At 29.4% G+C, this 16,923-nt stretch overlaps 3 protein-coding genes across 6 annotated transcripts in view; all 3 read right to left on the bottom strand.

The window, feature by feature from the left end:
- Window positions 1-16,923, bottom strand: part of LOC114942058 (uncharacterized) — a 311,191-nt gene that overhangs the window by 275,994 nt on the left and 18,274 nt on the right.
- On the bottom strand, window positions 1,987-5,785 carry LOC114930665 (uncharacterized). Its single transcript, XM_085487007.1, has 2 exons — window positions 3,820-5,785; window positions 1,987-3,720 (listed from the first exon to the last, which is right to left on the bottom strand). The coding sequence occupies exon 1, from the start codon at window positions 5,346-5,348 to the stop codon at window positions 3,963-3,965; it is 1,386 nt and encodes a 461-aa protein (XP_085343133.1). The 5' UTR covers window positions 5,349-5,785; the 3' UTR covers window positions 1,987-3,720; window positions 3,820-3,962.
- LOC114942062 (uncharacterized) lies at window positions 10,026-13,476 on the bottom strand. Of its 4 annotated transcripts, none has more exons than XR_014925708.1 (3): window positions 11,650-13,476; window positions 10,865-11,541; window positions 10,026-10,268 (listed from the first exon to the last, which is right to left on the bottom strand). XR_014925708.1 is itself a non-coding variant. In XM_085487053.1 (2 exons), exons 1-2 carry the CDS (start codon window positions 13,194-13,196, stop codon window positions 11,508-11,510), a joined length of 1,581 nt encoding a protein of 526 aa, XP_085343179.1. In that variant the 5' UTR covers window positions 13,197-13,476; the 3' UTR covers window positions 10,529-11,507. The 4 variants fall into 4 exon arrangements, 1 of the variants encoding a protein (XP_085343179.1); XR_003821742.2 differs by lacking the exon at window positions 10,026-10,268 and having other exon boundaries at window positions 10,529-11,125; window positions 11,431-11,541; XR_003821743.2 differs by lacking the exon at window positions 10,026-10,268 and having other exon boundaries at window positions 10,529-11,101; window positions 11,431-11,541.

Raw genomic sequence — 16,923 nt, 5'->3', positions numbered from 1 at the left:
ATAGTTATAAACTGTTTTGCACTTGTATATAATAATTATATACTAATTAATTCTAATATAGACAAAATTCTTTTTATATAAAAAATAATAATTACAAATATATAAATACATATTACATATAAATATAAACATGTAATAATAATTCCGTAACTTTATTTAATTTAAAATATAAAAAATAAAATATTCTTTTTCCTCTCTCCTGCAGATTTTTCGTACTCTTCAATGACTTGTCGAACACATCTATCATATCTATAAAATTTCGCCATTTCAAATATATTATAAAAACATTAATATATTTTTTAATACATTTACTGTTTCAGCACTATTTTTAAATATTTTAAACACAACCCTTTGTCCAAATATATTATCTTACACTATTTCTTCGGCGATCGGAGGATATCCATAAAGATATATCAGTTTTATTCTTTCCTCGATTCTTTGCTTTTTTTCTTTTTATTTCTCTTTTTACGCTGTCCACGCATGCGCCCGAAAATGCATTATTACGATTCACGATGCGAAATCATTTTCCGGTGTCGACATAATCGTTCGTACCAATATCGCGAATAAATAGTTCGTTGAATTTTCAATATAAATGAATTTCGAATATTATACAACGTTAAAGAGATTCATATATTCTTAAACAAAAATCGATAGATATTATTTCAGTATAAAATATTTAGTAATAATTATTAACATTTAAATATTGTACTCCAAATTATTTGTCAATAACATTTGTCCGATTTTGTAATCTCATCTCTTGAAAAAAATTATTTTGAAAAATTGTATGCACCACACGTATCTCCTTTCCTTATACTTTACATACATGTAAAGTACACACGTCCACAATAAGATCGCATCTTTTTTCAATTTTATGGACTCGCTCGTTTGTAACTATAATTCCCATCATTATAAGAGAGAGCTTAGCGAAATTTGATAAATTCCCGATTGCAAACAGAATAATATTAATGCTGATTTTTGCAAATATATATGTAGCATATTTATTCCAATTTTATTTGACAGCGTAGAGGATATCTCTCCAATTAAATCGCGGTTGGTAATGTAAACTATTACAAAAAATTTTAAGGCGCATTTAAGTCATAACAAAAACGCATATGCTTTCAAGAAGACAACTATGAAAAGGTGACGATGGTAAATAAAATGCATATAAAAAAAGCAATTTATTTCATTAATACATGTATATGTCGGCAACTTTTAATTAGAACATTGCATTTATATTCATTTTCCTAACTATAAGATATTTGTTAGAAAAAACTTCTTAAAATCGAAAATGTAACATGATAAAAATTAATTACGTTATAAATTTAAAATACATTTAAACTATTAGAGTAGAACTAATTATGATAAATCAAGATAAAATTTTATTCAGATAATAATTAAGCATATAAACACTTTTATTAACTGTTAAATTTTTATCAAAAATTAAGTTAAAGTTTACATTTTCATCTTGTACGAATATTTTCTGACAATTAAGAAATAAAAACAATATTCGTTACTAATTTTAATTCTAAAAAATTTGTATGTTATTTATATATAAACACTTACATTATATTTCTTAATTTACATTATTTAATTAAATTAGACTACTTAAATCATATGATCAATGAAGTAAGGCAACGTCAAGAGCAATTTGCAAGTACATAAATAATGGCGAATTCAATTGGATGTGCACTGGAATACATTAAAAATTATCATACACAACTAATAAGTTGTGCATGATAACATCTATTATATTCAATATAAATTTTAATATATATTATATACAATAAATATTTTAATATATATTATTGATAATATAAATTATTGATAATATATATATTTTAGAATATATATTATATATAATATATTTTTATTCTATGTATACGTAAATTAAATAATGAAAAGATAAGTGTAATATTATACAAGTAATAGTATTATTATTTGTACAATTAATGAACAATAATATATACTATTAGCTATTAATATTGATATTTAAGATTTATTTATTTTTATTTATTTATTTATGCCATTGTGTAAAGTGTGCAATAATCTTTCTATGTGCACACTAATGCATCCAACGGAATTTTCTGTAAGCAAACATTCAAATATCTTAACAATTAAAAACTCACGAAAAAGTTTGGGCATCCACATAAAAATATGTAGAAATAGTCTCTAACAGAATTATTCATTCATTATATATATATACGTGTATATGTGTAAACCATAATACAGTATTTCTTTAACTAAGACAACAAAAATCTAATGCAGAAATAGAATAATAAATAAATACCGCATATATGATCTCGTACCATTCTTTAAACTACGGCTTTATCAGTTGCATCTCCGAAAATAGAATTCAACTTTTCCTTAAAATTTCTACGTATATTTTCGCTAATTTCGGAATTCTCTCGAGCATACAACATTCCTCAATACGCGCGAAAAACATAATTTCTAATCGCTGTTAGTCACTTCCGAGCAAATATAGCTCATTGTCAGACGAGACAATGATTCATACGTTTTGAAAAATTGTGGTTTTCTTTTAACCCTTGTTGTAGAAAATTTTAACGGATCTGTAAATGACGGAAATTGTAATCTTTTCACTGTCAGTTACAATGTCAGTTACAATGGACTAAATAGTAAAAACACAAAGATAAGTCTAATATAATACAAGTATTAGTATCATTATTTGTACAATTAATGAACAATAATACTATTAGCTTTTAATATTAATTATTTTTGATTAATTTTTTTACCTATTTATGCCATTGTAAAGTTTGCAATAATCTTTAATGTGCGCACTAGTGTATCCAACCGAATTAGCTATAAGCAACCTTTCAAATATTTTATTAATTAAAAAACAGACAAAAAAATGTGTGCACGCAAATAAAAATTTATAGAAAAAGTCTTTAATAGAAAAATTCATTCAAAATATATATATATATGTGTATGTGTAAACTATAATACAGTACTTCTCACTAATTGTAAGAGAACAATCTAATGCAGAAAAACGATAGGAAATAAATATCTCAAATTTGATTTTGTACCATTCTCTGAACTACGGCTTTATCAATTGCATCTTCGAATAAGGAATTCAAGTTTTCTTTAAAATTTCTACGTATATTTTTGCAAATTTCGAATTCTCTCAAGCATACAACGTTCCTCAATACGCGCGAAAAACACAATATCTAATCGCTGTATGTCGCTTCCGAGTAAATACGGCTCAATCAAGACCATGATTTATATGTTTTGAAAAATTATTGTTTTCTTTTAACCCTGGATATAAAAAATTTTTTTAAATCTGTAAACAACGACGACTGTAATCTTTTCACTGCCAGTACCCTAAATCTATAGTTTACGTACACCACAGATTTTCAGTACTAACTGTGAATATTGAAACGCACCTATAACATAAAATTATATGCATGTTTTAATAAGTGAATATCGGATTAACGTTATAAAAAAATTTTACATACAAAAGTGCGATGTTTTCATAATTTTTAAAATTTATACGATTTTATCACCAGAGAGCTAAATACTTCGTTTGATAGTTATTTGATATTTTTTATTTGAATTCTTCTTCTGTTACTATTAATTATTTATTTTAAATTACCAAAAAATGTTATTTAACGTCTTCTTTTTTTTGTTTTTCTTGTTTGTTTTTAGTGTCTTCAATATCTTCCCCTTCTTCTTAATGTTCTTCTCTTGCGCCTTCTTCTCTAGAAACTAAAAATATCTACTATCAGTATATTTAATCTGGAACGAATCTCTTTTCTCTCGACTTAATAAAATTTTGTGAAGTAATTTAAGGTAAAAATGGAATACCTTCTCGTGGTTGACGGTCTTGTTTTACAAATCTCCATAATTTTACTTTTTCATTTGGCGCGATGTCTTCCCATGCTTTTCTGATTACAATCGTGCACCAACTTATATTGTACTCCTTGTAGAATTCTGTGTTGAACATAGTTTTAGGAAGAAAATTTCTGTACACGTTTTAACAAATAACTAAGACAAAGTTGGTTCATTCTCTCAATAATTTCTGGATACAGTAGTTCTGTCAATGAGTTTATCGTAAATAATTCTATTTCGAAATCATCATCCTGAACAATATTTTCCGACAAGAAGCGTCGTGTGCAATTGTCACCGAGTAAAAACACTTTGCCAGGTATATTCTCGTTCTCATTATGAACTTTAACTCTTGCCTTAAACGCATTATTAAACCAATATGCAAAACGATCCTTGATATCTAATTCTTCTGATGATCCTTTTTCTTGTAGTTTATGAGCGACAAAGAATTTATCCTTGAAAAATTCTGATACATTTTGTATTTCATTTTCGTTAATTTCATGTTCGTAGAACAAAAAAGGTTCTAAAGAATTACTATTAGTAATATTTATACAAAACATAAAAGTTACAATTTTCTTTCTTAAATTGTTAATGTCAATTAATTGTGGCGCAATTTTTTGTTTTTTTGCGTGTGCTAGCAAAGTTTTAATAAGAGTATTCCATATAACGTCTATTTGAAATGTAACATAAATGTTATCCATACTAATATTTTTTTCCTCTGATCGCTGCAAGAATTTTTGGAAATTTATTTCAGTGTCGGATGGATTGGGATCATCATCTCTTTCAACAGGATTCTGCAAAATATCACCCGCATTTCCAGATTCGAATTCAATTTTATTATTATCTATAAATCCCTGCACAAACTTGCGCATGTCTCCTGGCCCTCCAACATCTCTTGCGATTTCGGATGCTTTCTGACTAAGTAGATCCTTAGTAATTGTTTTCTGCACTTTATACCATTCAGACAATTGTTTGTACAACTCACTGCAACGCTTGCCTGGAATATGTTTTTCCTGAATTTGTTCAGCACCAGATTGATTAACCATATCATCTTGAACAGGATTTTGCATACTCTTACTCGTATCTAAAGACTCAAATATAATGTTGTAACGTTTTATAAATTTCGTCAAAAAATTATTCAAACCTTTCCTATTCAAATAATAATCAAGAGATTCTCTAATTCTGTTTGCTTCTTGACGGAATAGCACATAAGGAATTGTTTTGTTCGATGCTTTCTGCTCATTACACCATTTGTGTAATTTATTGTCCAAATCATAATATAAAATAAATCCGCTTTTCGATGCTTTCACATTTATTCCTTGATTGACTAATTGATAAATATGTTTTTTATCACTTATTATGCGATAAATGCTTCTTTTATTAATACCAAACTTTCTGGAAATCCAGGCAATCGGCATTTTCTTGTCATGTTCCGCCAGAATTTTAAGTTTGGTTTCAATCGTTATTGTCATCGGTTGCCGTTTGTTAGTTACGCGCTCGGCTGACATGACGAGTTTTGTATATAAAATTATTTTTATATATTTGTTACTGACTTCAGAGCAATCCCACAAATCTTTTTGATACACGATACACGATTTAGAAACGCTGAAATTATATTCGCAACTAAAAATTGTTGTGGCAATTAGATGCTTTTGAGAAGAATATTCCGAACTAACACATATTAAAACATTGGTTGAAAGTCATCCGTGAACTCACTAATAGCAATACTTTCACATTCTCGATGTTTATTGTTTATGTATGGTGACACCTACCAGAATATTATTGTCTATGACATTGTCTGTTACAATAATATAATACATAAAATGATAAATAAAATTATCGAATACAGTTGGGCTCACACACACACACATACACGTGTGCGCACGCGTGATTAGATCTGTGGAAAACTTATAAATTCCTTAATTTTTGATATTTTGCAAAATAATTATAAAACTTTACTAGTGACAATAAAGAAAGAAATCTATATTTTATAAATTGAGTATATTTACAACACCATTAGCAAAAATAAAACCAGGCACATGATATCCTTTACAAGAATTTTCAAATATTTATTTTAATGTCACGAAAATATTCGCGTTATTCATTGTAATTGCAATCAAAAATTACAGAATAGCAAAAAAAAACGGTACAGAGAAAATATGGCAGCGTTACGTTGCCTATTGAATAGAGAAAACGGTAGAGAGAAATATTATAATCCTAAATTAGTATATATTTTAATAACAGCATCATAGTTAAAAATTCTTTTGCACTTGTATATAATATTTATATACTAATTAATTCTAATATAGACAAAATGCTTTCTATATAATAATAATAATTACAAATATATAAATACATATTACATATAAATATAATATTGTAATAATGATTCCGTAATTTTATTTAATTTAAAATATAAAAAATAAAAGATACTTCTTCCTCTCTTCTGCAGATTTTTCGTACTCTTCAATGACTTGTCTAACACATTGACATATCTATAAAATTTCGCCGTTTCAGATATATTATAAAAACATTAATATATTTTTTAATACATTTACTGTTTCAGCATTATATTTAAATATTTTAAACACAACCCTTTATCCAAATATATTATCTTACACTATTTCTTCGGCGATCGGAGGATATCCATAAAGATATATCAGTTTTATTCTTTCCTCGATTCTTTGCTTTTTTTCTTTTTATTTCTCTTTTTACGCTGTCCACGCATGCGCCCGAAAATGCATTATTACGATTCACGATGCGAAATCATTTTCCGATGTCGACATAATTGTTCGTACCAATATCGCGAATAAATAGTTCGTTGAACTTTCAATATAAATGAGTTTCAAAAATTATACAACGTTAAAGAGATTATATTTTTAATCTTATATTTTTAAATAGAAGTCGATAGATAGTACTTCAGTATAAAATATTTAATCATATAATTATTAACATACTTTTAAGTATTGTTTATTAAATTATTTGCCAATGATTTTTATCTATTTCTTTAAACCCTCAATTTTTCAAAAGCAAGTTATTTTAACAAATCTACAGAAAGTTACACTTTATTTTTAAAAATATATTATAATTGTTCTGTACTATATTATTATTAAAAATTATTACATAACATTCCTAGTGCAAGTATTAGATTATTATAAAATTAATATAGAAACTTTGGATAACGTTTTAGATATGAGATTTTAATGTCCCGTTAAGTTAAGAACTTGTTGCAGACATCTTTGTCATGCTAAACGTGTTAATGTTACCTTTTTATTCTCATTTACGGGTGAAGTATAGGCCTCTCGACGACGTCAAGATGATGCGGACGCCAAGCAAGTGTTCTTGTAAACGTATGCAATACGGACGACGTTTACGACAAGGCGCCAAGTGCTTATTCTTATCTGAACCCGACCCGCTTCCTCAAGACTGTACGGAGACATCATATTACAGAAGAGACGCCAAATAACATTGTAACAGCTTAATATGCTTCTATTTTGCGCTGCTCGTCTTTCGAATCGCTATAGTGACACGGGCCTCGCCATAGATTACTCTTTTTGCGACGCGGAAAATTACTTCCTCTCTACATTTAATACTGATTAATTATAATAATTAATTAACGACAAATTTTTGGACTTTGTAGCAGTTTCATATTAGTATATGTTTGTATATACATGTTGTATATGTATATATAACATATAATCTAAATTAATAAAAAAATATCAAACAATTTTATTTCACAGCAGTCTTACACTCGCTACGTAATGTTTATTTTTTCATATTACGTAATAACAAATTTCTATATGTATATAAGCAAGTACGTTATTATTAAAATTTTGCTAAAAACGCGCGAGACTCCAGCAGCTCTAAAGTTGCGTTAAAATATTTCTGCGGTTTTATTCTTGGCAAACCAGTAATCTTCGCGAGCGGCGACGCCCTACGACGTCGCGCGCAGCCCGCATCATTGCATTGATAATAACGCACGCACATGTGTGTATGGTGTGTCTGCGTAAGATAACGCGCCGCGTGTATGGCCGCGGGACAGGAGGAAGTTGGGATTTGTGATACCAAGAAGCCGTGATTGCGCGGCTCTCGCGCTGCCACGTTCATTACCGATCGCACCATTAATTCGAAGCGGGCTGATGGCTCGCAGGCCAGTAAATATCTGGAACGATAACATCTGCGACTTAACATTCGTTCCACGGAATGTCTGCCGAGTTTTCATACCACGGGCTACGTGCCCTCTTTAGCAATCAACAACACCTTCGTCCGTGAGACATTGGCAGCTAGTTTCTCATCGACTTTTCACGTCAAATTAATAAGTAAAATTCTACTCATTCGACAATTTCACGTTTACATAGTTATTTGAAAAAATCACGAAAGCAATTTAAATTACGTTAATTGCTGTTAACACATCTAAAATAGCACAAATCGAAAAAATAATAATAGTCTATATATAAAGTAGTTGTAAATATTAATTCGAAAAACAGATATATTTCAACGAGATATCTTAATGTCTTTTCGCGACCTGCTTGTGAGAAAATAATCGTGATTGTAAACGCGTTTCAGTTCTTAGATTGTGCCAGTAATTAGATACCTGTGGAAAGAACGTCATCTAACTGGTTCACCCAATCGCTGCGAGAGTTCATACGAGAGCGGTTTTGCACTCCTATACAGAATAAGCGATTGGCTTACCGGATTGAGAAAGCGATAGCCTTGTTCTTACCACGTATATCTTCTTTCTTTGTATTTACATGTAAAGTACGTCCACAATAAAAATCGCATCCTTCTTCGATTTTATGAGCTCGCACGTTTGTACCTATAATTCTCATCGTCTTACAAAAGATCTTAGCGAAATCTGATACAATCCCGATTGTAAACGAAATAATATTAATACTGATTTTTGCAAGTACGCATATACCGCATATTGCAATCAAATTTTATTTGACAGCATATAAAGACTATCACTCCAAATTGAATCTCGATTGGTGATCAACACTACAAAGAATTTAAAGGGCGCATTCAAATTATGGCAGAAACAGTCAATGCATGAGCTTTCGAGAGAACAACTGTGACGATAAATAAGATATAATAGAGTAAAACTAATTATGATAAATCAAGATAAAATTTTATTCAGATAATAATTAAGCATATAAACACTTTTATTAACTGTTAAATTTTTATCAAAAAATAAATTAAAAATAAATTAATATAAATTGTCGCTCGTGTATTGAAAACAAAGTGATAAATATAAGGCCAACTTATCGAGCTGAATATTCGAGATGTTCAGTCAACTACCATTTATTACATGTATAAATTATAAAACTACAGTCATTATATTATATTAAAACTAACGCAAATTAACGCAAATTACAATCATTCTATAAACGTTTCGACCGCACGCGGTCTTCTTCAGTATAATTATTGAAAAATAAATTCTTACAATTCACATGATATCGAAATTTAATTATAGTTATTCAGAATCGAGAGTTTTTGAGCAATTAACGCGTGTTTCAATCCGTCCTGTCCAACAATGTTCGCCTCGATATGATCTCTGATTTTTGTTCAGATCTCGGATGATTTCATCGTTAATATGCGAGAAATTAACCCGTACCGTAGGCGCTATCATCGTTCTTCTTGACAATTTTGCTACTTATTAACAGGTTATTAAGGATGACACTTAACAAACAACAATACAGAAAGACAGCTCATTTTAAACTCTGTCTTTCTGTATTGTTGTTTGTTAAGTGTCATCCTTAATAACTGTTAATAAGTAGCAAAATTGTCAAGAAGAACGATGATAGCGCCTACGGTACGGGTTAATTTCTCGCATATTAACGATGAAATCATCCGAGATCTGAACAAAATCAGAGATCATATCGAGGCGAACATTGTTGGACAGGACGGATTGAAACACGCGTTATTGCTCAAAAACTCTCGATTCTGAATAACTTCGATATCATGTGAATTGTAAGAATTTATTTTTCAATAATTATACTGAAGAAGACCGCGTGCGGTCGAAACGTTTATAGAATGATTGTAATTTGCGTTAATTTGCGTTAGTTTTAATATAATATAATGACTGTAGTTTTATAATTTATACATGTAATAAATGGTAGTTGACTGAACATCTCGAATATTCAGCTCGAAAAATAAATTAAAATTTACATTTTCATCTTGTACGAATATATTCTGACAGTTAAGAAATAAAAACAATATTCGTTACTAATTTTAATTCTAAAAAATTTGTATGTTATTTATATATAAACACTTACATTATATTTCTTAATTTACATTATTTAATTAAATTAGACCACTTCAATCATATGATCAATGAAGCAAAGCAACGTCAAGAGCAATTTGCAAGTACATCAATAATGGCGAATTCAATTGCATGTGCACTGGAACACATTAAAAATTATCATACACAACTAATAAGTTGTACATGATAACATATATTATATTCAATATAAATTTTAATATATATTATATACAATAAATATTTTAATATATATTATTGATAATATAAATTATTGATAATATATATATTTTAGAATATATATATAATATATAATATATTTTTATTCTATGTATACGTAAATTAAATAATAAAAAGATAAGTGTAATATTATACAAGTAATAGTATTATTATTTGTACAATTAATGAACAATAATATATACTATTAGCTATTAATATTGATATTTTATTTTTTTTTTTATTTATTTATTTATGCCATTGTGTAAAGTGTGCAATAATCTTTCTATGTGCACACTAATGCATCCAACGGAATTCTCTGTAAGCGAACATTCAAATATCTTAACAATTAAAAAACAGACGAAAAAATTTGGGCATCCACATAAAAATATGTAGAAATAGTCTCTAACAGAATTATTCATTCATTATATATATATATATATATATATGTGTATATGTGTAAACTATAATACAGTACTTCTTTAACTAAGACAACAAAAATCTAATGCAGAAATAGAATAATAAATAAATACCGCATATATGATCTCGTACCATTCTTTAAACTACGGCTTTATCAGTTGCATCTCCGAAAATAGAATTCAAGTTTTCTTTAAAATTTCTACGTATATTTTCGCTAATTTCGGAATTCTCTCGAGCATACAACATTCCTCAATACGGACGAAAAACATAATTTCTAATCGCTGTTAGTCACTTCCAAGCAAATATAGCTCATTGTCAGACGAGACCATGATTTATATGTTTTGAAAAATTGTGGTTTTCTTTTAACCCCTGTTATAGAAAATTTTAACGGATCTGTAAATGACGGAAATTATAATCTTTTCACTGTCAGTACCAAAGATCTATAGTTTACGTACACCACAGATTTTCAGTACTAACAGTAAATGTTGGAACGTACTATAAATATGAAATTATATGCATGTTTTAATAAATACACATCGAAATAACGCAATAAAAATTTTACATACAAAATGCAATGTTTTTATAATTTTTAAATTATATACGATTTAATCACCAGAGAGCTAAATACTTCGTTTAATATTCATTTGATATTTTTTATTTGAATTCTTTTTCTTCTGCTATTATTTATTCTAAATTACCAAAAGATGTTATTTAGTGTCTTCTCTTTTTGTTTTTATTGTTTGTTTTTAGTGTCTTCAATATTTTCCGCTTCTTCTTAATGTCTTCTTCCTTCTCTTTCGCCTTCTTCTCTAGAAATTAAAAATATCTACCATCAGTATATATTTAATTTGGAACAAATCTCTTTTCTCTCGACTTAATTAAATTTTGTGAAGTAACTTAAGTTAAAAATGGAATACCTTCTCGCGGTTGACGATCTTACAAATCTCCATAATTTTACTTCTTTATTTAGCACGATGTCTCCCCATGCTTTTCTGATTACATTCGTGCACCAACTTATATTGTACTCCTTGTAGAATTCTGTGTTGAACATAGTTTGAGAAGAACATTTCTGTACACATTTTGACAAATAACTAAGACAAAGTTGGTTCATTCTCTCAATAATTTCTGGATACAGTAGTTCTGTCAATGAGTTTATCGTAAATAATTCTATTTCGAAATCATCATCCTGAACAATATTTTCCGACAAGAAGCGTCGTGTGCAATCGTCACCGAGTAAAAACACTTTGCCAGGTATATTCTCGTTCTCATTATGAACTTTAACTCTTGCCTTAAACTCATTATTAAACCAATATGCAAAACGATCCTTGATATCTAATTCTTCTGATGATCCTTTTTCTTGTAGTTTATGAGCGACGAGGAATTTATTCTCGAAAAATTCTGATACATTTTGTATTTCATTTTCGTTAATTTCATGGTCGTGGAACAAAAAAGGTTGTAAAGAATTACTATTAGTAATATTTATACAAAACATAAAAGTTACAATTTTCTTTCTTAAATTGTTAATGTCAATTAATTGTGGTGCAATTTTTTGTTTTTTTGCGTGTGCTAGCAAAGTTTTAATAAGAGTATTCCATATAACGTCTATTTGAAATGTAACATAAATGTTATCCATACTAATATTTTTTTCCTCTGATCGCTGCAAGAATTTTTGGAAATTTATTTCAGCGTTGGATGGATTGGGATCATCATCTCTTTTAACAGGATTCTGCAAAATATCACAAGCATTTCCAGATTCTAATTTAATATTATAATCATCTATAAATCTCTGCACAAACTTGCGCATGTCTCCTGGCCCTCCAACATCTCTTGCGATTTCGGATGCTTTCTGACTAAGTAGATCCTTAGTTATTGTTTTCTGCACTTTACACCATTCATACAATTGTTTGTCCAACTCACTGGAACGCTTGCTTGGAATATGTTTTTCCTGAATTTGTTCAGCACCAGATTGATTAACCTCATCCTCTTGAACAGGATTAACCTTATCATCTTGAACAGGATTTTGCAAACTCTCATTCGTATCTGGAGACTCAAATATAATGTTGTAACGTCTTACAAATCTCCACAATAAATCTGTCAAAGTTTTCCTATTCAAATTATAATCAAGAAATTCTATAATTTCGTTTGCTTTTTGACGAAGTAGCGCACGAGTAATTGTTTTGTTCGATACTTTCTGCTTATTATACCAATCGTATAATTTAATGTCCAAATCAAAATACATACTATGACTGCTTCTCGATTTTTTCACATTTATTCCTTGACTGACTAATTGATGAATATGTTCTTTGTGCTTTATTATGTTATAAATGGTTGTATTGTTAATACCAAACTTTCTGGAAATGGAGTCAACCGACATTTTCTCGTCATGTGCCTCCAGAATTGCAAGTTTGGTTTCAATCGTTATTGCCGTCTTTTGCCGTTTGTTAGTTACGCGCTCGGCTGACATAACAAATTTGGTATATAAAATTACTTTTATATATTTGTTACTGACTTCAGAGCAATCCCACAAATCTTTTTGATACACGATACACGATTTAGGAAAGCTGAAATTATATTCGCAACTAAAAATTGTTGTGGCAATTAGATGCTTTTGAGAAGAATTTTCCGAACTAACACATATTAAAACATTGATTGAAAGTCATCCGTAAACTCACTAACAACAATACTTTTACATTCTCGATGTTTATTGTTTATGTATGTTGACACTTACCAGAATATTATTGTCTATGACATTGTCTGTTACAATAATATAATACATAAAATGATAAATAAAATTATCGAATACAGTTGGGCTCACACACACACACACACATACACGTGTGCGAATAAAAAAAAGAAATAAAAAAAGAAATCTGTATTTTATAAATTGAGTATATTTGCAACACCATTAGCGAAAATAAAACCAGGCATATGATATCCTTTACGAGAATTTTAAAACATTTATTTTAATGTTACGAAAATATTTGCGTTACCCATTGTAATTGCAATCAAAAATTTCAGAAAAGCAAAAAGAAAAAAACGGTACAGAGAAAATATGAGAGCGTTACGATGCCTATTGAATGAAGAAAACGGTAGTGAGAGATATTATAATTCTGAATTAGTATATATTTTAATAACAGCATCATAGTTAAAAACTCTTTTGCACTTGTATATAATATTTATATACTAATTAATTCTAATATAGACAAAATTCTTTTTATATAAAAAATAATAATTACAAATATATAAATACCTATTACATATAAATATAAATATGTAATAATGATTCCGTAATTTTAGTTAATTTAAAATATAAAATTGTGTGTTTAACGTATCTATATATATAGCAAATTTCGTAATCCGAGATACATCCTATATAAAAATATCACTATTTATTTTTAAACACAATAAATATTTTAGCAATTTGATTCCTAACTAATATATCTGCAAGAAATAAACTTTTTAATGTCAAAGACGTAATATAGTTACATTCATTTTAAATTCACAATTATCTCCAACTATTAAAAAATAAAATTGCTTATAATAAATCAAGATAATAATTTAAGCTATATATATATATATATATATACACACTTATTGTTAAATTTCTTTGAAAAGACAAACTAAAATTTTTTTATCTCGTGGAAACAAATTCCGATAGTAATTTAAAAACTTTGTTCGTTACTTTAATTCTAAATCAAAATTTGTTATTTATAAACCTATCTTCTATTTCTTATTTTCCTTTTATTATTTAAAATAAAATTTGCCCAGCTCTATCATACGATCATAAAAATAAGGCAGCATCATGCAAGCGCATGCATTTGCTACTCGTATAATTTGAATGCGTCCTGAAATCTTTATCACCGTCCATGATTTGATTTGAATATTAATTACGTTATCAAATTTTCGACCAAATCTTCAATCTTTCATCTTGATTTTTATTTTTGTTAAGAGAAAGTAATCACAAAAAGCCAAATGGCGAATAAGAGGGATGAAGGACTGCCATATTTAAATTTCTTTCCAAAAAATTCGTTGATTTTTATTATAAAGTCTAACGTCAGGAAAGCAGGTGTATTCAATGGACACGCATGCAGGCTGAGGCATTAACTAAATAAGTATCCACTACATCGGCCTGGTAACTGGTACTAATGCTATAAACACGAAGAATACCACGTCTATCCGATCTAGCTTTCAACGCCATACGCAGCTGGTGTTTATGATCTCGCTTCCTTTTTGCCTGTCATCTCCTCGCGAGAAAAAGGATATCGCGATACCCGAAGCAATTAAAGCCCCGAGATAATAATTAACTTTACAAGCAACGTAAGGCGATCGGTGTCGCACAGGAAATTAAAAAACGGGTGTCTGCAATATGACCGATTTCAAGCGAGTACGCGATCAGGGCGACCAGCCGCCATGCCGCACGGAATTATTGGCGAATTTGCATCTTAATGGAACTACCTATCTTAGCCGCGCGAGAAAGATAGAGAGAAAGAGGATCTGCAGCCCGCATCAATTTCTCGCGCTATTCGCTATCATCGACAACAAAAAGAAAAATGATACCGCTAAAAATAGCGTTGTGGCAAAATGCGCGATGCGTCTGCATCACTCGTTTACGTGAAATCGAAAGTTCCGTGAGAAAGAAAGAGAGAGAAAAAAGATCGGATAATTGTATTTCATATCTCTCTATTTATTGCAAAGATCTTATAAAATGTCTCGTAAAAAGCGAAAATCACGAGTTGTGAATTTTGAGAAAGAGAGCAATGTTGCGTTTCGCAAATGTCTACGTATCAAAGTATATTGATTTATTTCTCTCCTTTTCTTGTCTGATATAAATTATATTTATGTATAAATTTAATAAATAATAATAACAAATAAATATTATATTGTATATTTACAAATATTTGCATATATATGGTTTCATTAATATAAAGTGTAATAAGCCAAGAAATACAGTTAAAAATATTGATATTTATGGATCAAATAAAACTTTAAGAGAACCATTTAAATACAAATTTTTATATTCAAAATATTTAATTTATCCAATATCACTTGTAAAGAAATACTAAAATGGAGACGCACACACAATATAGAGAAACTCATTCCAGCATCGTCTGTCGCGACGTGAGAGAGGAAAATTCTGAAATAGAAATGCAAGAGAAACGAGCCAGGCAACGGGAGACTATTTCGGGTGAGGTCAGAGGCTGAGGTCAGTCCGCGAGGCCTGGTCAGCCTCCCACGAGTCCTGGAACTTTGCCAAGCCCGACGCCTACGCAACGAACCGAACAGAAACCTGCAGAAACTCGAGCAACGGTGCGCCGTATAGATCGTAATCTATGAGGTACACGTACCGAGAGAAATCATCTAGGAGAACACGCCCGTACACGTAATTTGTCAACGCATTAATAAAATTCTTGAGTAATATCCTGCTCTTATTTATCTGCTAATAAATGTCAAAATTATGAGCAAATTATCACCAGTTGTCAGGGAGACAAACAATATGTATTCGCTTCTTGCAATAATTTTTTATAACTACAAAAACTATATATAAAATTAAATTAAATTAATTTCCAATAAAAACTATATATTGTTTTCTTCCCGTTAAAAAGTATTCGGAATCCGCTCAGATATAGATTTCAGACTGACTCGATGAAATAAATATACTAATTATGAACATAGCTTAGGAAATAATTAGTTTTCCTCATACTTTATCTATAAAATGATAAAAATATTTCGAAATTTAAAAGTTTCTATCATCTAAAAATAAAATATATTCGTTATTATTTTATTATAAATAATCCACAAATGCTATTAAAAAATCTTTAATAATTAATAAAATTTATTTTTGTATAAATAAACGATGGATCGAAACATATCTGTCTCATCATCTATTTACAAATAACTGTTCAATCTGAAGCATTCGATAGATCGCGATCAACGGATGCCAGAGAATCCGAAGCGTCGATGTAATCACGTGCCTCCGAGAGAAAGAGAAAAAGGCAGGTCGATTCACGATGACAACGAGAGGCGAAAACGAGACGGATTTAAGATGCTTCTGCTTAAAGGAATTTACGGCTATGTCGCGGTGAAGCATGGTAATAGCTGTAACATGGCAGATATTAGCAACGATTACCACTTGCGCCACCGCATTTGTGTGTGCATAGAAATCACCTTCTTCGGGACGCCTTAACAAGACG

The sequence above is a fragment of the Nylanderia fulva genome, unplaced genomic scaffold (assembly GCF_048542155.1).
Source record: "Nylanderia fulva isolate GAGA-0341 unplaced genomic scaffold, ASM4854215v1 Scaffold5, whole genome shotgun sequence".
Taxonomy (NCBI): Eukaryota; Metazoa; Arthropoda; class Insecta; order Hymenoptera; family Formicidae; genus Nylanderia; species Nylanderia fulva.
Note: the sequence above shows the minus strand (reverse complement) of the source record. Positions and strands in the feature narration are given on the sequence as shown.